Below are 22,157 nucleotides of genomic sequence, written 5' to 3' on the forward strand. Positions count from 1 at the left end.
AATCTGTGGAGATAGAAATATTCAAGAAGTAAAGGTAGGAAAGGATGGTTGGTTTATATTGTATTTCTATTAACCACAAAATAATAAATTTTTAGAATGTTATGGTTATATATATGTGGTGTCCCCCAAAAGCTCATATGTGAGACAATGCAAGGTGCAGAGGTGAAATGATTGGGTTATGAGATCCTTAACCCAATCAGTGTGCTAATCTCCTGATAGGGAGTACCTGAGTGGTGACTAAGGGCAGGTAGGGTGTGGTTGGAGGAGGTAGGTCATTGGGGGTGTGCCTTTGAGCTATATATTTTATGAGCAGAACTTTGTCTTTCTGCTTCCTGGTGCCACGTCCTGAGCTGCTTTCCTCCGCCATACCCTTCCGCCATGATGTTCTGCCTCATCTGAGGAATGCAGTCAGTCATCTATAAACTGAGACCTCTGAAACTATGAACGTCAAATAAACTTTTCCTCCTCTAATTGTTCTTGTCAGGTCATAGCAGTAAAAAAAAAAAAAAAAAAAAGCTGACTAAAGCAGAGGAATTTTTTTAAAAAGTGATAGAAAATAGTTTCTTATAGCTGGAAAGAGTGTGATATAGCAGAAAGACCACAGATGTGATGGCCTGAGATGCTGTATTTGTCTTTGAATTACTTCTAATTTTTCTTCACTAGTAAATTAGATGATAAACTATGCATATATCATGGAACTGATGACCAATTGAGGTCAACTGAGTATCTTTTCATTTATTAATTTATTCAATGTAGATAATAGTTATTTCTAGAGGATATGATTCCTTAGAAAAGATGGCCAGCAAGAGATAAAACACAGGGTAGAGGGTGGTGTCCCAAGATAAATAGATTCATAAAAGACAGGTTAGGTAGGGTACTCTGGGATGGTTTTATGGCTGACATGGAAAGCATTTGCTTCTGTGTTTGAAGGACAACTTGTATTGGTGATCAGTAAGAAGATTTCAGGGAAAGGAACTAGCACAAGTAAATGTATAGGATCTGAAAAACATCCAGGAGGTGTGTTAGAAAGATTGAATATGACCCTATCTAGGTGGAGTGTAGGGTACTTTAATACAAAGAGTGGAAGATAAAACCAGATACAGGAGTTGTAGGACAAAGATAAGTCCCTAAAGTGCTTAGCAGACAACCATGGAAGGTTCTGGAAAGACATGTGCAATGATAAGTGTTGAGAAGATATAAACCTTCAGATTTTTCCTACTTATCAATCTTTTTTGAGGGTGTATAACTCAGACCACCTAGGTTCATATTCTGTTTTCACCTTTTACTAGCTAGGGGAACTTGAGGCAGTTATTTCTCCTCACCAATTATCAGTTTCCAGCTTTGTAGGTGAAATGATAATTTATCTCTTTGAGAAATGAAATAAAACAATAAATAAAACCACTTAACAGAATGACCTGTGCAAGAATAGTTGCATTAACTAAATGATACGTTTTGTAAATGCTACTTTTTAAAATATATTTTATTTGCTCTAATTAGTTTAGAATGCATTGATGCATTTTGATAAATTGCACATAAATGGAGTATAATTTCTCATCTTTCTGATTGTACATATTGTAGGATCACATCGGTCATGCAGTCATATATGTACATGAGGTAATAATGTCTATTTCACTCTAATATACTCCCTACCCCCGCCCCCTTCCCCTCCCTTCACTCCCCTCTATTTAATCTAAAGTAACTCTATTCTTCCCTAGTGCCCCTCCTATTGTGAATTAGCATCTATATATCAGAGAAAACATTCAGCCTTTGGTTTTTTGAGATTGGCTTGTTTTGCTTAGCATGATATTCCAACTCCACGAACAGACTCTTCACAGAAGAAATACAATTGATCAACAAATACATGAAAAAATATCAATATCTCTAGCAAGTAGAGAAATGCAAATCAAAACTAAGATTTCATCTCACTCCAATCAGAATGGCAATTATCAAGAATACAAGCAAGAATAAATGTTGGCGAGGTTGTAGGGCAAGAGGCACATTCATACATTGAAAATGCTACTTTTGCTCTTATTATTTTCAGGTTGTTCAATAGTAGCAGTTCGCAACTTTCTAACTAGGATTTTCCTACCCAAGTATCGTCCCTTTTGACCTTTGGGAATGGTGGAAGTCACGTAGTAGTTGTCATTATTATTTTTAAATCCTTGGAATCAGAAACAGTCTTTGGGTCCCAAGAATTTGGAAATACTTTACTAATATTTATTTCAGAGTTTGGAATAATCTGCACATTCCATCTTAAACATTGTCTTTCTATCTATGGGAAGAATCTCTTAAGCTCTTAAGAGTCTCTTAGCTTACTTGATCTGGCAGTTGAAAGGGTTCAGACTTTTCATTTTGTTACCAGGGGTTGAATTCAGGGGTGCTAACATTCCTAGCCCTTTTGGTTTTTATTTTGAAACAGGGTCTCACCAAGTGGTTCAGGGCCTTGCTAAGCTGCTGAGGCTGGCTTTGAATTTGTGATCCTCCTGCCTCAGCCTCCCTAGCTGCTGGGATTACAGGCATGGGCCACCATACACAGCTGGGTTCAGACTTCTGTAATGTATTTTATGAGACCAAGACAATGACAGTTTTGTAGGTTTAGCTCTTTTGTTTACCTTCATCCCCATCTTGGTATCAGCTGCTTAAAGCCATGCATATGGGGTTGGATAAGAACAGCCTGTTGTGTAAGTGATGAGAGATGCTGTACACCTCTTCATAGTTGTGTGATAATCTGGGTCATGTTTAAAATGGAAAGGTGACTGAGTGGAGGAGAGTCATTGCATTATTTATTCAGAGTGATGCTGGCTTTGTATCTCATGTAGACTTCCAAAAATTCTAAGAGGTCACCAATGCCTCCTTCTCATTTGAGATATCTATCTATGTAGATTAATTAAACATAAGCATTAATGCTAAAAAAATAAATTAGGGAGATTCCAGGATATTTACTACTGCTAATTATTTAAGAATTATTCATATGTTAAAAAATTAAACCACAAATGATTTGTTGTATCAAAAATCACAAGAAAGTTCTTTTATTTTATGGAAATCGGGTTATTTAATTATTTTACTTGTATAATCATTATATATATTTTAAATAGTATATATAATTTAATAATTACTTATAATGAATACATAATAAATGTATATAATATATATGAGACAACTGCTTAAAGAGAAAGCTATAGGTATAGAGTTAAAATCACCTGAAGAGCAATAACCTTCTTAATTTTCACAACAGTCCTATAACATAGACAGTTATTGTTCCTATTTTATGAATGAAGAAACTAAGTTTTAGGGGGATGAGTACCTTGTCCACAGAATATAGGAAGTTAATGTTCTTTTTGTTACTCACTTGTCCAAAGTAGGGATACTATGGGAAAAGGCTGTGACACTACCTAAGAAAACAATTGGCATTGACTATGAATGTTATCAATAACCTAAAAAATAAAGGAGTTCATTTCTCACTTTTCTAGGCAGTTAAAGTGAGGGGGTTAAGGATACAAGCTCTGGGGTTAGCCTGGTTGTGTTTAGATCTCAGCTTCACTACTTACTTCATTACGTACTACTTGTCAAATTATGTAGACTTTGCAGCCAGTTTTCTAATCTATAAAATGGGAACAGTAATAGCATCTCTACTCTGGAGAATGCTAATTAATTTAGGTAAAGAACATAACATAGGGCCTGGTAAAGGCTCAAGAGATCTAAGATGTCAGTACTATCACTATTATAATTACCGTTATTTCAAGTGAAAGTTGGCTCCTTACCTGAGGCCCGGGTGGAGCGAATGCTAGCATAGAAATACAAGCAGCCATCCTTCAGAATGCAATAGTGCTGAACCCACATGTCTGCGTGTCTATCCAGCTGATGCAGGAGACCCAGACACTCTGGGTTTTTAATGGCCAAGGGTGGAAGACTGCTGTTGTGCAGAGTAACATCTTCCCAGACATGGTTCTGCGGTGTAGCACAAAGGAATCATATGAGTGGTCATTCTGTTATTGACCTTTGGCAAGACCATTGACTCCCAGAGCCAGTACCCTCATCACCAAATGTCTTTGATTTTAGGGAGGCCACTACCCCAAACGGTTCTATTGTTAAGACAATCTCAATACTTGAGCAAATAGTCCAAAACCCTAAAACCCAAATTTATCCATTGACCATAGAGAACTCTTCTCCTTTTTCAAGATCATGGATATCCCTTCTCTTTGACTTCTATTGTATTCTGAGGAAATCAAAAGAATATCAGGCAAAGAGCAGGAGGTTGTGAATAGAAAGGAAATGGAAATAAGCACCCCAGCAAAGGTTTCTTTCCAATGCCTCTGCCTGTAATTGCTGGACCTGATCTATTTTACTCACCGCTGGGATTGTCCTTGTACATCTGTTCCTGGTGTGTCCACAGTGACTGAAAACAGCCCCTGGATCATGCTTTTCTTTATCTGTAACTTCCATTTGTCCAAACGAACAAGTTAAGTGCCCCAGGCCAGCTCAAGCTTTAGGCTTTCATGGTCAGTGATGTAATAGGCTGATGATAAACTGGAATCCTCTACCCTGGAGGGCAGTCCTCAGCCCACAGGCCTGAGACAGGCTCTTTCTGAGAACTCTGACTGAGGCTGGGGACACTGTGCTTTATCTCTTTATCAGAACCCTTGCTTATTCTTGCCAGTTTCTCTTCTCGTTTGAGTTATTTTTGCCCTTTAGTTTTAACAAGGCAGTGCAAAAGATTTCAGGATGCAGAGCTCGCTGTATTCTTTGCTGTGAAGTGGCAGCCTGCTGGGAGTTTGGGTGTTCAGTTTTTCACTTTGCTGCAGACACTCTGAGTGCATTAGCAGAATAGATACCTCTTAAAAATATCGAGACTCATTAGGATGATACATTGGAGAGAAGGATGAGAGCATCGAGTGTTGTGTTCCAGGGAAAATGAAACACATGTCCTGCTGTTTGTCATATGATGATGTTTGTGATTGTTCTGGAAGGACAGTCATGAGGCAAGGTACATTCATACTCAATATGAATTTTCCCAAATGCACAAGAACCAAAATACATGGAGAAGATTATTGATGCTAAATGCCTTTTGCCTGTATGCCATTTTGTGAGGGAATAAGCATTTTTAAAGAAAATCTATAACCTCATTAGAAATCATATCCATAGCATAAAAATGAAACAATTGGGTATTAAAGCAATTTTTTTTCCTCAACAGGTTGCATGTAGCACAAGCTCAGAATGAGAACTATTGAATGCCTTAGGGACTGAAGTGATGACTCACCTGCTGGTATTATGAAGTTATCTATCACTTTATGGGTACAGTCTAAATAAAAACTCTATTGCTCCAAAGTTGGGAATCATGAATGGAAATGAATATTGAAAGTTGGCCTGATATGTCTATAGAACAACGATAGGAGAATAAAGCACTGCATATCTAAATATAATGATAATAAGCTGCTCAGCCAACGGTACCATCACGAGACACCGCTGAGATCTTATTCTTTGGGGTGTAAAGAAAACAGCAGCGTTGGTTTATCACCATGGGGAACTACTGGACTGCTCTGTGTGAAACAGAAATTCCACCCCAGTTTGTGACTCCCTATTGAGTCTTACTGGGAAGGATGTCATACAAACCCCTGAAAATAAAAAGAACAGCAGGAATGCAAGCTCCCCCACAGGATCTGAGCAGAAAACCCTGTTGACTTAACATCCTCTTTCTGAGCTTTTAGAACAGATCTAAGAAGTCCCTGGGTAGACTGCATGACATTTAACTTGTTCCTTTTCCCCGCTGAAAAGAAAAACAAAATGAAGGCAGAAATAAATATCAAGGAAACCTTACCTGGCGAATAGGATGGGCTGCTTTTTCCATTGCCTCAAGCCACCTGCAAGACAGTAAAATGAAAGGAGCTATCCTTGGGGACTGGATAAGTGTCATTTAGATGGGCTTGTTCTTGCCCAATCCACCGTTCATAGAGAACAGTCCTGGGGCAAGGATGTATTTTATTGTACTAACTTCTTGGGTGAAAGGCAACATATTCTTAAAAATTAGGTTTACTGTGTGGCAAAATCCGGCCCCCACCAGACATATTAAAAATAAATTATTCTTATCTCTCTCCTTTACCATAATTTAATTAGTATCTGAGAGGAAATTCATTAATTCTTTATTTTACCAAGGTATGAAATTTATTAACACCAGCAGAGCTGATAACAATTGGTTTATTAATGGTAAGGCACTGTCCGTTAATATATGAAAAGACTGGTAAATGCTCAGTCCTGAGTCCTTTCCCAAAGTGTTCCTTGGACATAGTGGCTATCTTTAGTATACCATTAGTGTCCCTTCTTGAAGGCTGAATTTTCTTAGTCTTGCCTCCTTATCCAGACACAATTAGAAATCATATCCACTGCATTAAAATGAAATAATCAGGTATTAAAACAATTTTTCCTCTTAACAGGTTTCGTATAGCATAAGCTCAGAAAGTGAGTTATCGAATGCCATTGATAATAAACTGCTAATCCACTACCGTTTTTTGCATTTCCTCCCACTCCTTCATCTTATCCATCCCTCACTCCAGTATTTTTATTGCAGTTTCTAGTTGATTTACTGGATTGCCCAGTGAACTCCATTCCCTCAGGAAGGCAGACTGAGTAACAAAAATGGTGACTGAATGGTCATTGCTTACAGGCCACTTTCTTAGAAATTCCTGCATGCTTCTCCCTTTGGATATTGTGCTCACAAAATGTCAACCGCATTCATCCTCCTCAAAATTATATTAATTAATTAGTTAATTAATCAAACTCATCTCAGTGTGGTGTAGTAAGCTGCAATCCTTCCACATTATCTTTATACCCAAGATTATCAATCTAATTAACTTAAAATATATCTATCTGGCAACTTTTGGGGATACTAGGTATGAATTCTAGCAGTATTGGATTATTTTCTGAAAATACAGATATCTAAAACAAGTGAATTAGCAGAATATACTTATTTTCTTTAGAAATTCTCTTAGCAGAAAACCTGAAGGTATAATGAAGAAGTAACTTTCTCATATCTAAAGGGGAAAACAACCAATTTGTTGACTCATGCTATAAATTTGTCATTCCCTTTCCTACTTCAACTGCCATGAATCTGTAAGACTGTCATTGAAGAAGCATTATTCCATTCAAATTGAAACTGGTAAGGTAAAAGATTAATGAATTACCTTTTCATTTCTTGGTTTGAGGTTGCACAGAGGCAAAGACTTCTATTTCCAGATTGAGGGACACAGTTAAACACCAATGGTTTTCCCAAGCTGCTATCAATACCAATGTCAGCACCTTCTAACTTTATTACCTGTAGAGGTGGCCACTTTCCTTCATCCTGTAATTGATAAGGAAGATGTTCAGTACTGGTGCTGTAACTACATAGACAAGGCAGAAAATGAGAGGAAGGGAGGACTTAAATGATTGTTTTAGATTGATTATTTTTTGGTTCTGCCATAAAAATAAAAACAAAAAGAATTTTTGTAGGTGGCACATCTTCCTTGATATATTTCATGGGACTCTAAATTTTCCACCTGTGATATTTTTCACATCATTTTTGAACAACCTCTATTAATATGTGTTTCATTTATGACAACATGGGAAAGTATCAATAATTATTAATGCCCATTCTTTTCCATCAGCAATAAAAACAGCAAAATAATTAATATCACAAAATATACATGGGTGGTAGTGACATAACATCTCAACTTAGTACCTACAGTTATTATGTATTTTATGCTTATTGTGTGTTGGGTCCTCTTCTAAATTCTTTACATCTATTAATTGATTTATCCTCACAAATACAAATGAGGAAATTACTCTTATCATATCCATTGTACACATCAGGAAAGTTGAATAAAATTTTTCTTTTTTGTTTTAGTATTGGGGATTGAACCCAGGCACTTTATCACCTTTACCACTAAGCTACATCTCCAGACCCTTTTGTATTTTTTGAGACAGAATTGTTTAAGTTGTTTTGGGACTTACTAAATTGCTGAAACTGGCCTTGAACTTTCGATCTTCTGTCTCAGTCTCCTGAGTCACTGGGATTACAGGCAAGAACGTTTTTCTTTAAAGGACAGTACTTTAACATACCATAATATTCATGTAAAATGAAAATCGTTTTGCAGATAAGTATTTTCTTATTTGTATATATTTTACTTCTCAAAACATCCTGTCCATTATGCATATTTGTTCTAAAAATATCTACCTTTAGATATAATTTATACATACCATGAAGCAACTCATTCTACAAGTATAATTTAATGGTTTTAATTAAATTTATAGTTAGGAAATTAGCATCATAATTCAATTTTAGAACTTCTCCATTAATCCTAAAATTTCCCCTAAGACTATTTGCAGTAAATTGCAACTATCTCCTACCTATCAAAAACAATCAAAGACACATTTTCTGTGCTAATATATTTGTAGTTTCTGACACTTAATACAAGTGGAATTACCAAATATGTGATCTTCTGTGACTAGTTGCTTTCATTTAGTGTAATGTTTACATGTTTCTTCTATGTTGTAGCACTTATCAATACTTTATTTCCTTTTATTGCTGCATTTTATTCTACTGCATGGGTATGCCACATTTCATTTATCCATGCACAAATTGATGATTTTTTTTTCAGTTTTGTGCTATTTTGAATAACACTGCTATGAATATTTGTGTACATATCTTGAACACATGCTTTCATTTCTCTCTCATAGATAACTAAGAGTAAAAATTCTGGGTCATATGGTAAGTTTATTTTCAACTTCATAAAAAATAGCCAAATTATGTTCCCAAGTGGCCATACCATTCTACATTTCCACCACCACAGAATGAATTTCCCAGATTCTCTACACCCTCATAATAATCAGCAATGTTTGTATTTTTGATAGTAGACACCCTTGTATGTGTATGGTGGTATCAGTGTGGTTTCCATCTGCATTTTTTAAAGGCAGATGATGTAGAACACTGTGTGATGTGCTTATTGATGATTGAAATGTCTTCTGTGATGACATGTCTCTTTTTTAGTGTAATATTTTTCAAATATTCTATGAGAAAAAAACTTGGTCTGAGATTGGAGCTCAGGGGTCTCAGCACTGCATATGAATACATAAAAAATAAAGGTCCATCAACAACTAAAAAAAAACTTAAATAAAACTTTCTGAGAAATCAAGTAATAAGTGAAAAGGGACACCAGTAAGCAAAACCACTCTGATTTGTGCATACAGTTGGACACCTAATAAGTTCTTGTTGAATAAAAAGTGTGTGCTTGAATTACATATCTTAGATCACATAGTATGTGTCTACAGACATGTAATGCTAAAAGGTTCGTCTTTACCTTAGAAGTTATTAACTAATTTTAGGTAGTGAACTCCTTTGTGATTCTGATGAGAACTACTTCCCCCACAAAATCCATATGTGGATGTATGCATATATATAGACATGTGTTCAAAAAATGTCTTGCAACTCATAGGTAGATGGACAGAAAGATATTTTTTCAACTAAAAGTAATATTCTCTACTTACAAAGCAATTTCATGGACTCTGTCTTTTTTTAATCACAACTACTTTCTGAAGTAGGGAGCTAATATGATTCCCATTTTCTAGAGGAAGAAACGGAGATTCAAAGATATGTGGTAGGACTCCACAAGCAGAAACAGAGAATTTAAGCCCTGGTATAATAGCTTTCTTCCTACATGACATCTATCAAGTTTCTGACTTCTCAAGTCCCTGGAATTGGGGGATTGCTGGCTCTGGAGTCAGCAGTTGATGGCTGTGGTATTCAACATTCAGGTGTCAGAGTATCTCCTGATACCATTAGCTTTCCTGGAACAGCACAGAGTCTAAACTTGTTATTTGCTTTGGTAAATATCAGAAAGTTGGCATATCTTATAATAATAGTAGCATATGGCCAACAATATGATATTAGGAACTAGAATATATTTTTTTAAACTTTTTTTAGTTGTAGATGAACACAATACCTTTATTTTGTTTATTTTTTATATGGAGCTGAGGATCAAATCCAGTGCCTCATACGTGCTAGGCGAGTACTCTACCACTGAGCCACAACCCCAGCCCCTAGAATATATTTTCACTTGCCTTAAAGAGGATAAAGACCACGTGCCTATATAGAGAGAATGATTTTGTATATCTTTTTCACAGGCACATCTTAAATGACAAAAAATTATATAAATGAAGCCTGGAGGTTCTATTCTGTTGGAAAAGATTGGTATGTTCATTTGCTAAGAGCAAATACTCACTGGGTCTGCTTTCTGCAGATCCATTATACAGATAAGATGGCACAGTATGTTGGTCTTGGTGTCAGTACTGTTTGGTCACTCTCGGACTGCCAGCGCTCTCTCATATCCTTTGCTGTAGAATTCATAGGAATTCACTTACACAACTCATGACACACAGCCAAGAATAGTGCCTCAAATCATGAACAGAAACAGAGACTGTTTCCTCTTTGTTCAAGTTTCAGCTGTTTTGGAAAATGGATTACTGAGTGGGCTGTATTTAAAAATGAGGGTTACTCTCTCTTCCATGTTCTCTATCATGGCCCAGATTCTATTTTTTACTAATCTCAGCTGCTGCCTCATTGCCCCTGTTCATCAGCCTGCCTTGGCCCTTGGAGGAGCTGCAAACCATGGTCACAGAGGCTGCCTAACAGGAGTCAGTGCTTCTGCAGTTGCACTGACTCATCCTACTTTTTTCTCTCAGTTTCACCATCCCAGGCACCTTCAAACTGCACTCTCGTGGAGATGCAGAGGTTAAAAAAAGATTTTCCGTTTAGCCTAATCCTAATGCTGCCTGGATGATGGTGCCATGTTCTCCAATCAGATGTTTTCTAGAGATAAAGAACCATTAGAATCCCTCTTGTACTTCACTGCCATGCCCCTGGGGCTTTAACTCATCCCTTCAGCAAAACTCTATCCCTAGGTTTGGCAATGAATATTAAACTGGTTCTGTTTGATTCCCTCCCTACAACTCTGCCAAGAGTCCCTCTTCTGTCAGTGCTAGAACAATGAAGATTTCTTTAAGATTCTGATTTCCCCACAATTTTACATTTTCCTTTCCAAGGCATGGAGATTCTTTAACTCCAATTTTCTATTCCTGAGCCAAGTCATAGATGCAGCTGCTTCATGCGTGCAGGATTGATTAAAATGGCAGGGATGCTGGAGGGATTTATCAAGGAATTGTTTCGTGATGTCCAGAAGCTATAGACTGAGAATAAGGGAATTTGGGCTGTTCATGCCAGATGGCACTGGGTGATGTTGACACTGTCTATCATGGAGAGAATACTTCCACAGAAATATTCCCAAAGGTCAGGATGCTCAGAAAAGGGAAACAGTAAGCAATAATAATGACAAAAACTCAACCCGGAGTGAAGTCACTTCTAAATTAAATTATTTCTTCAGAGAAAAATACAGACAAGGTCATTTGTATCTTTCTACAATTTGGCTCTGCTAAAATGAAATTACCTACACATTTTTTTTAATCACTTACTTTGGTCAAAATTTTTGTTCAAATATGCTAGAAATTTTTTGTTGATGCCAAACCTCCTAGTCTAAGAGAAGGGAAAGTGTGGGGACATTGTACCAATATGTTTCATTTTAACCAGAGACACAGCCATGAAAATCCACAAAGTAAGGAGGTGGGAAAGCATCCTTAGCTAGGGGAAAGATCTAATTCTCAGTGGGGGAAACAGAGCCAAGATAAATTTAGAGGGAAGAAAAAGAATGTCCTAAAGCAAAACATCACATGAGAGGGTACATGAAATACACAGCTAGGAAGCTCTATTTAAAGCTGGAAGGTTGAAGCAAAATTGAGGAATGCATGTCCCTCAGAGCCTTATTAATGATACTGAGAGCCCTTTTTCTCTAGGTGGCAGTTTAGAGTCATCCCCTCCTTGACGATGACTGAGACCGTCACTCCTAGACAGCTATGAGATGATGGCCTCTGTCAGTGTCACAGCTGATGGGATCAGGAGAGCTGCAAAACTGCATGGGAAAAAGGAAAGAGACGTGCAAGAGTCCTTTCATTTTTGCTATCTTTGTCCTGTGAATAAATAAGTCTCGACCCTGAATGGACTGGAGACCCTCATTATACCACTCAAGATTATTTATCTATGCAAGCATTTATGTATATGTTTGTTTGTTTGTTTATGTATTTATTTATGTTTTCTTCCCCTACCTGCTCCAGGTAGGCAGGAAAGGATGAAAAGGAATAGCAAACTGAAAATAAAAGAAATATGTAAATCGGACCCTTGTTCCTGGATAATACTGGTCCCCTGTCAAAGATTTACAGAATTGACATTTCTCTTTTACTTTGATTAAAGAATTGAGATGAGTACAATTCCAGGGTTCCCAAAGTTGCAGCAATTCTGCAACATCAGAAGACAAGTACGTACATTAGATACCTTATCCTTAAGTATGGTTTTGACTCCTTGCTTTTATAAAAATGCCTGACTGCATATGTGACATCAGCAGAGGTAACTGGCTGCAAACTCAGAATTTTGTGCTTTCCTTTTCAGCTTTCCTGGAGTGGGAATCATTTCTTAGGAGTGATAAATACATGCTGGCTGCACCATGTTGTTTCCTGGCACCAAGGTGACTCCAGGCTCCAGGAAACACTGGCAGCCCTTGCAACTGAAAGAGTTCGTCTGCACTGGACCAATGATGATGCTGTGCCCAGACAGACAGGCTTCTGCTGCAAAGTTCGCCAAGGGGAGGGGTGCCAATGTACTGGAGTCTGGGCTGCCAGGCTCTACAGCTTTAAAGAGACATTTCTGGCCTCAATCACATGACTTATTTGTCACCATTTTTTTGGCTCCTACCATCCCTTAGTATGACAATTACCACCCAATATTTGTCATAGCAGAAAGACTGTGAAGGGTGAAACTGAGATACAGTCATGACCTTTTTGACAGTCAAAGAGTTTCAGGGTCAACTGAAAAGACCTCTATTCTGCAACTTAAACTCAATTAAATATTTCTCCTGAAAAGTTGCCTGCTTAACTCAGTGAATGGTGTAGTTTTCCTTATCCTGGGAGAGTATATTCCAAGACCCCTAGTGGATGCCCCAAACAGACAGACAGAAACACACACACACACACACACACACACACACACACACAAACACTTTTTCTGTATGTACTTCAGCATTGCCACATGGTTCTAGAGTAAATTTTTTCTTTCATGTTTTGTATCCCAATACCTCCTTTGCATCACTTTTTTTACACTTGATACCATTATCAACCAAAATAATAATTAACACAAGTTCTGCAATATAATGACAGGGGATCTGATGATCAAGATGGCTACTAAGTGATTAACAGGCAGTAGCATGGATAGCATTGATATGCTGGACAAAGGGATGATTCATATCCTGAGTGAGATGAAACTGGACAGTGTGAGATTTTATCATGTTAATCAGAATGGCATGCAACTGTAAATTTATGAATTGTTTATTTCTGCAATTTTCCATTTGGTAGTTTTGGAACACAAGTGACCATGGGGAACTTAAATTGTGGATAAGTGGAGACTGTTTTATTATTCATTTATAGATGGATTCTAAAGCCAGATAATGTGGAATGTACCATATACTAGGCCATTTATGTGACCTTAGGCAAATGACTTAATCTAAGTCTCAGTTTTCTTATCTGTAAAATGAAATTGTTCTAAGGATTAGTATATGCACAGAGTGTTCAGAACATTGCACAGCACTTCATAAGGGATGTATAAATGTTAGCTTCCATTATTGCAGAGAAATTTGATAAAAGAAAAGAGTGATAATCTAAAGAAGCAATTAACCAAGGAGTATTAATATGGATAATAGGGTAACTTTATTTAAAGTAAGCTTCTATATATACATTTTTTAAAGATTACATAGAGAGAAATGAGAGGGGGTGTATGAAAATGGTGGAATGAGACAGACATTATTACTCTATGTACATGTATGATTACATGAATGGTATGAATCTACATTGTGTACAACCATTGAAACGAAATGATGTACCCCATTTGTGTACAATGAATCAAAATGCAGTCTGTAAAAAAAAAAAAGTTAAAAAAAAAGATTTATGGACCTCATAAACAAGGGGAAAAACTTAATCTCTGTGAATTTCAGTATCTTCATTTGTAAAATAGGGCTGAGAGTGTCTTTGTTTGTATGGATGAGATAAGACCATGTATGTAAGGTGTTTGGCATATAACAACTATTCAATGAAGATGGTTTCTTTCCCACATTTGGTGTTCCCTTTCAGTTTACATAAACAAAGCATCACCAAAATATTCCTAGGAGTCAGACAAGCTTTGTAAAAAAAAAAAAAAAACAGATCTTGCTTCAGCATCAGTGATGGTCATTTCTAGGATAAAGGTTGAGCTGGGGCCAGGATGGGGTGAGGATGTGGTGGGAGTGGGTTGAAAGCAGAGAGGGGAGGGAGGCTGGGTGATTTGACTTTTCTATCCTACAAGGGAGTTGTAATGATCAGACAGATTGATTCCTGAAATTCAGGTGGCAGAGCCTGTTTGGTGCTCAACTCTACCCCACACTCAGAGTTTGGAGGACTCAGCACTTGCCTCTGGTAATGCAGGACTGCCAAGCTCCCACCACCCACAGATAGAGTCAGATTCTCCTAAACTGAGTCAGATTCCTGCTGAGTCTATCTTCCTCTGTGATCACATCATGAGGATTTGTCTTTGGGATCTTTGTTAAACCCTGCCTGACCATGCTTGCATGAACAACCAGGGCTTTAGTGGATCTATTTACTAACTCCATCCCACCTCCCTTCCACCAACAGAGTGTGTCTCCTTCCTCTGCCAGACATTGTGCCAGGTTCTCCAGTTCTCCCTCACCTTAGACTGACTCCCTGGGTAAGGTCTCTCTCATTGTCTCACTTTTTTTTTTTTTTTTTTTTTCAGTGCTGGGGCTGGAACCCAGGGCCTCCCAGATGCTAGGTAAGCACTGTATCACTGAGCTAATCCCCAGCCCTAGGCCTATCTCATTTTTGATAATTTTTCAGTTTTCTTTCCTGATCAGGTTGTTAGATACCTGGATTTTTTTCACCCAAATCTGACATGTCCATTATTATTTGTGCTCCTAGTGTAGCCCTTTCTGCTACTTATTAAGGAAGAGGTGATCTGGTTCTCCGGAGAGGGAGTGCTCTGACTCTCAGTGGATTCAGATGTTCGTCTATACACATGATGACTTGCTCAGCATTTCTGAGCAAAAGAAAAGTGATTCTCTTTCCCTATTCTATTTTCAGGTCCTCCTTTTTTCCTTCTTCTTCTTTTTTGACTTGGGGTGGTAACCTTGAAGAAAAATTCTGTTTTCCTTTGAAACATTCCCATCGCTCTTCTATTTAGTTCCTACTGATGGCACTTTTGCACAAGGCCTTGGCCTCTCATGCCTATATCTCAGTTTAACCAGAGGCAACTGCTACATCCCACAAATCTCTGAGTATTGGGGCAGGTTTGAGCATTAAACAGGCCCTGCCACCTGAATTGCAGGACTCCAGGTACAGGAGCCTACCAGTCAAATCTGATGGCCAAGCTTCTTTCTCCATAGCCCTGACAATTTAATCTGAAAAGCCTGAGAGGGTCCACCCAAAGTCTGCTTCTACTGTACTGCTCATGATGACAGTTGCCAACTTGTTGCCTCTCAACTTCAGATTCAGACTTTGTTGTCTTATTTGTGAAAATAGATTTGGGTCTTTTAAATACTTTTTCCTTTACCAGCTGACATGAAGTCAAACTGTCAGTACAGAGCACTAGAGAGACAATGTAGGATGAATGGGGTCCTCTTTCTGATTCTAGTGGATGGTTTAAATGTTGCATATCTTCCCAATCCCCAGTCCTTGTGATTTTCTCTGGTGCTGGGTGCTCGCAGGACGCAGTTTCTCCTAGGTTTTCTCTAACTCTTAATTTGGGCAACAATGATGTATTGGGGAGCCCTGAAGAGTGCAGTCCTGTTCTCTAGCTCAGGTTTCTGCTCCACATATTCTCTCTTCTTCACCTTTCAGAGCTAGAAATTTAGGAAACTTCCCTCCAAACACCAACCTAAGATGTATTCAAAAGTGTACTAAGTTTTTAAAGAGGGAGGCTGCTCCCCTTCCAGTTCCAATAGCATGCACAGTGGCCTCCAGTGGCCTCTAATGTACCTGAATCCCTCTGTGTGCCTAACCATCACCCTGGGCTCACTGAGCCCTGGATGTGTTTCTGTGGCTAACTCCATGCAGACACCATGCTCTGGCTCATGCTTACAGCAACACCCTGACACTCAGTAAGCCTTGGCTCACCTGTACCCCAACAGATTGTCCTTATTTCCCCAAAGACTGTGGACTACTCCTGATTGGGCAGCCCAACAAAATTCTCCATTATCTAGTAAGCTATAACTGAACTTCTCCACCTGCTATATTATATCCACTTCCAAATTGATCCTTTATTGGGTATCTTTTTCTGCCTTAAGATACATTTTAGAGTTCTCTTTTTACATTTATAATTATTCTCTTCATTGGTTAAAAGTTCTTTGTATTAAATTTCTTCTGCTTAAGTTATTTTGTGTGGTGGCTAATTTTCTCTATTCACTTGACACCCAGGTGTTGGGTCAACCTGGAGGTTGCTTTGAAAGCATTTTTAAGACATGATTAACATTTAAAGCAGTAGACTTTGAGCAAAACAGATTAGCCTCCATAGTTTGCATGGGTCTTAACCATTCAGCTGAATCCTTAAGAGAGAAAGACTGAGATCCTCTGGAAGAAGAAATTATACCTACAAATTGCCTCTTATATCAGTGCTTCCCTGGGTCTTCAGCTTGCCCATGTGGCAGAACTCAGCCTTGTCGACTCGTCCTGTAATTACATAAGCCAATCCCTTAAAATCTCTGTGAGATTCTCTTTCTTTTTGTCTCTCTTCCCCTCTCCTCCCTGCTCTCTCTCTCTCTCTCTCTCTCTCTCTCTCTCTCTCTCTCTCTCTCTCTCACACACACACACACACACACACACACCTTGTTTTTATGTTTTCTGAAGAACACTGACAAAATTATACACTTGTTCTTTCCTCTTCTCCTCCTCCTCCTCCTCTTCTTCATTTTTTCCTTTCTTTTGTTGGTGCTGGAGTATTGAATCTTAGGCCTCATGAGTATCAGACTACTGTGCCACTAAGCTACAACTCAGCCCCGCTGTGTTGTTTCTGTTTCCTCAATGAACCCAGACTGATACTCGTGAAGACATTGAAAATACACAACTGGAGCTCTCCAGTACATTCCATGCCCCTTTGTAATCTGGTTCCACCATACATATCAATTTCTTTGATTGTCATTTGTCCTGGTTTGCACCACACTCATTCCTTCTCTGCCTGTGCTCAAGTTCCCCTCTTCATTTCTTTCATGCTTCTATTTCTTCTTCTTCATGGACATCCTAACTGTCCTTCAAGGTCCTGCTCAAATTCCTCTTCCTTCCTGAATTCTTTGCTTCTTATAGTTATCACCAGTTTCTCTCTTCCTACAGATGACACTCATGCCACAGAATTCAGTATCTTGTGTGTATCTTCTTTGCAACATTTTAAAGATTGAACTATTCTTGTGTACCAGACACTGTGCTATTCACTTTTCTAAAGTTGATTTTTGAGTGGGAAACATGATGAGTGATGATGCTTATGATAATTTGTTCCCTGAGTGTCAATTACTTTCCAGGCATTTTTGTTATCTTATTTAATTCTTAAGATTTTGTAGGATAAATTACTGCTCACACTTTATATATGAGAAAACTGAGGCATAGAGTTTCTTGTTCATGTGCATGTAGTAAAACTGTCGTTGGGAAAGCAGGAGTTCAACTCAGGGTGTCTGAGAATCTTTTCTGCTAGGTCATGGGTATCTGTCACAGAAATGTTTGTGAGGGGAAGCTTGCTGGGAGGGACTAATTAAGGAGTGAATTTAAAGTTTTTAATTTAATTTAATTTATTTTTGGGGGAGTACCAGGGATTGAACTCAGGGGTACTCAACTACTGACCCACATCCCCATCCCTATTTTGTATTTTATTTAGAGACAGGGTCTGACTATGGTGCTTAGCTCATTGCTGTTGCTGAGGCTGGCTTTGAACTCCCAATCCTCTCACCACAGCCTCCTGAGCCTCTGGGAATACAGGTGAGCGTCACTGTGCCTGGCTAATTTTATTTTTAATTAAAAATTGTAATAAGATATACACTACATGAAATTTACCATCTTAAACATTTTAAAGTGCAGCCATCACCATGGCTACAGAACTTCAGAACTTTCTTCATCTTCTGAAACTGGAACTCTACATTCATCAATAATAACTCCCCACCTGCCACCTGTCCCTAGTCCCTGAAAATCACCATTCTACTTCCTGTCTTTATGAATTTGACTAATTAGGCACCTCACATAAGTGGAATTATACCATATATTCATTTTTGTGGTTAGCTTATTGCACTCAGCATAATATCTTCAAGGTTCATCCATATTGTAAAATTTTTGGAAATTTTTAACATTGTAAAGGCCATCTACGCTAAACCCATGGCTAATATCATTCTAAATGGTGAAAAACTGAAAGCATTCCCTCTAAAAACTGGAACAAGGCAGGGATGCCCTCTTTCACCATTTCTATTCAATATCGTCCTTGAAACTCTAGCCAGAGCAATTAGACAGACCAAAGAAATTAAAGGGATACGAATAGGAAAAGAAGAACTCAAACTATCCCTATTTGCTGATGATATGATGGTATACTTAGAGGAACCAGGAAATTCCACCAGAAAACTTTTAGATCTCATAAGTGAATTCAGTAAAGTAGCAGGATATAAGATCAATGCTCATAAATCTAAGGCATTTTTATATATAAGCGATGAATCTTCAGAAAGAGAAATTAGGAAAACTACCCCATTCACAATAGCTTCAAAAAAAATAAAGTATTTGGGAATCAATCTCACAAAAGAGGTGAAAGACCTCTACAATGAGAACTACAGAACACTAAAGAAAGAAATTCAAGAAAACCTTAGAAGATGGAAAGATCTCCCATGTTCTTGGATAGGAAGAATTAATATTGTCAAAATGGCCATACTACCAAAAGTGCTATACAGATTCAATGCAATTCCAATTAAAATCCCAATGATGTACCTTACAGAAATAGAGCAAGCAATTATGAAATTCATCTGGAAGAATAAAAAACCCAGAATAGCTAAAGCAATCCTTGGCAGAAAGAGTGAAGCAGGGGGTATCGCAATACCAGATCTTCAACTCTACTACAAAGCAATAGTAACAAAAACGGCATGGTATTGGTACCAAAATAGAAAGGTGGATCAATGGTACAGAATAGAGGACACGGACACAAACCCAAATAAATACAATTTTCTCATACTAGACAAAGGGGCCAAAAATATGCAATGGAGAAAAGATAGCCTCTTCAACAAATGGTGCTGGGAGAATTGGAAATCCATATGCAACAGAATGAAACTAAACCCATATCTCTCACCATGCACGAAACTAAACTCAAAATGGATTAAGGATCTCGGAATCAGACCAGAGACCTTGCGTCTTATAGAAGAAAAAGTAGGTCTAGAGCTTCAACATGTCGGCTTAGGACCAGACTTCCTCAACAGGACTCCCATAGCACAAGAAATAAAAGCAAGAATTAATAACTGGGATAGATTCAAACTAAAAAGCTTTCTCTCAGCAAAGGAAACTATCAGCAATGCAAAGAAAGAGCCTACAGAGTGGGAGAATATCTTTGCCAACCATACTTCAGATAGAGCGCTAATCTCCAGAATCTATAAAGAACTCAAAAAACTCTACACCAAGAATGTAAATAATCCAACTGACAAATGGGCTAAGGAAATGAATAGACACTTCACAGAAGAAGATATACAAGCAATCAACAAACATACGGAAAAATGTTCAACATCTCTAGTAATAAGAGAAATGCAAATCAAAACCACCCTAAGATTCCATCTCACCCCAACTAGAATGGCAATTATCAAGAATACAAGCAACAACAGGTGTTGGCGAGGATGTGGGGAGAAAGGTACACTCTTACATTGCTGGTGGGGCTGCAAATTAGTGCAGCCACTCTGGAAAGCAGTGTGGAGATTCCTTAGAAAACTTGGAATGGAAACACCATTTGACCCAGCTATCCCACTCCTTGGCCTATACCCAAAGGACTTAAAATCAGCATATTACAGAGATACAGCCACATCAATGTTCATAGCTGCTCAGTTCACAATAGCCAGATTGTGGAACCAACCTAGATGTCCTTCAATTGATGAATGGATAAAGAAAATGTGGTATATATATACAATGGAATATTACTCAGCCATAAAGAACGATAAAATTATGGCATTTGCAGGCAAATGGAGGAAACTGGAGAATATCATGCTAAGTGAGATAAGCCAATCTCAAAAAACCAAAGGAAGAATGATATCGCTAATAAGTGGATGAGGACACATAATGGGGGGTGGGAAGGGTTAGTGTTGGGGTTGGAGTTGGGTTTAGGGAGGGGGGCAGGAATGGAGGAAGGAAGGACTGTATAGATGGAGGGGAAGGGTGGGAGGGGAGGGGGGGAAGGGAAAAAATAACAGAATGAATCAAACAACATTACCCTATGTAAATTTATGATTACACAAATGGTATGCCTTTACGCCATGTACAGACAGAGAAACAACATGTATCCCATTTGTTTACAATAAAAAAAAAAAGGTGTATTCACAATAAAAAAAAAAAGACTGAATAATATGCTACTGTATGTATATGCCATATTTTGTTACTCATCCAACTGTGAATGGATACTTAGGTTGCTTCCATCTTTTGACAATTGTGAATAATGCTGCTACGAACATGGGGGTACAAACAACTGCCCATGTCCCTGCTTTCATTTTTCTTGGGGCACATCCTGAGAAGTGGAATTTCTGGATCATATGGTAATCGTATTGAATTTTTTGAAGAACTGCCATATTTTATTTCATAGTGATTGCACCATATTACATTCTGACCAGCAGTGCACAAGAGTTCAATTTTTCTTCATCCTTGCCAACACTTGTTAGTTCTAATTTTCTTTTGATAATAGTTATTCTAATGAGTATGGAGTGATATCTTATTGTGGTCTTTATTTGCATTTCCCTGATGATTAGTGGCATTTGTGCATCTTTCCTGCACTTTTGGGCAATTTGCACATCTTTGGAGAAATTTCTACTTAAAGTTCTTTGCTATATTTTTAATCAGGTTGCTTTTTAATTAATGAAATTTTAAAAGACAAATAAAACTCATGTATTTGTCATATACAAGAAGATTTTTAAAAATATATATTCATTGAGAAATGGCTAAATCAATCTAAGTAGCAGATGTGTTACCTCACACACTTTTTCAGTTTTAGTAGAGAGAACACTGAAAAATTCACTCTCAGTTATTTTTATCATTTAATCATCTCTTCTGGGAGATTCTTCATCAAATACTACATGTATAAATCTGTGCACTTCCCTAATAGCCACTACATAATTAAAGGGTTTCTTCTTTCTCTGAGGAATCAAATGAGATTAGCAAATTGGGAATTTGGTTTATTGTTCTGAAGTAAGATACCATAATATCAGGGTATCCCCTTTTTAGAAGACAACATATGCTAAATTGTGGGAAATCTCTTTGTGTATATGAAAATTGTAGTTTTCTGACTTAGTATTTCTAGTGATTAATAGAATCCTTCATACTGAACCTGCCTCAGCTGAGAGAATCCATCCTGTGATTCACTGTGAAAACCTAGAGAGGTAATAAAGATTAGAACCCTTTTCTGCCCTTGCACTTGTTACTTTGTCATGCCCACAGAATTAACTTTTGCTGGAATTTCCAGCAAACTCCTTTTTGTTCAATCTCAAGAAATCTTTTGAATGGTTCAGATATCAGAAAAAGGAAATTTCACAAGCATGGTGATAAAAATAGTGTAGGTGATTTTTAAACACTGTTTAGCTTTGTCTCAAGTGAAGATTAAAATGGCAGCTGAATAACTCTTTCTTCCTGATTATTCTTCATACCTTGAAGTTTGTCTTAATATTCCTTGTTGATTTTGGCTAGGTTGTAAAACAATCTACTACGAGGGTCACATTACTCTGCATTCTACAAATGAGGAACTGGAGGCATGGGAAGTTAAATAATTTTTGACTAAGGATATACAG

The 22,157-nt window shown here is 37.8% G+C and overlaps 1 protein-coding gene across 1 annotated transcript in view; it reads right to left on the reverse strand.

Moving 5' to 3' along the window:
• The window catches only part of LOC124986352 (uncharacterized), a 123,021-nt gene that overhangs the window by 8,134 nt on the left and 92,730 nt on the right, over nucleotides 1–22,157 (reverse strand). The window contains exons 9-11 of the mRNA XM_047554755.1: nucleotides 7,176–7,333; nucleotides 5,816–5,858; nucleotides 3,762–3,948 (exon numbers count right to left, since the gene is read on the reverse strand). Of these exons, the coding sequence (XP_047410711.1) occupies nucleotides 3,762–3,948; nucleotides 5,816–5,858; nucleotides 7,176–7,333 (388 nt within the window). The remainder of the gene's footprint in view (nucleotides 1–3,761; nucleotides 3,949–5,815; nucleotides 5,859–7,175; nucleotides 7,334–22,157) is intronic.

This window comes from Sciurus carolinensis, chromosome 6 (assembly GCF_902686445.1).
Source record: "Sciurus carolinensis chromosome 6, mSciCar1.2, whole genome shotgun sequence".
Classification (NCBI taxonomy): domain Eukaryota; kingdom Metazoa; phylum Chordata; class Mammalia; order Rodentia; family Sciuridae; genus Sciurus; species Sciurus carolinensis.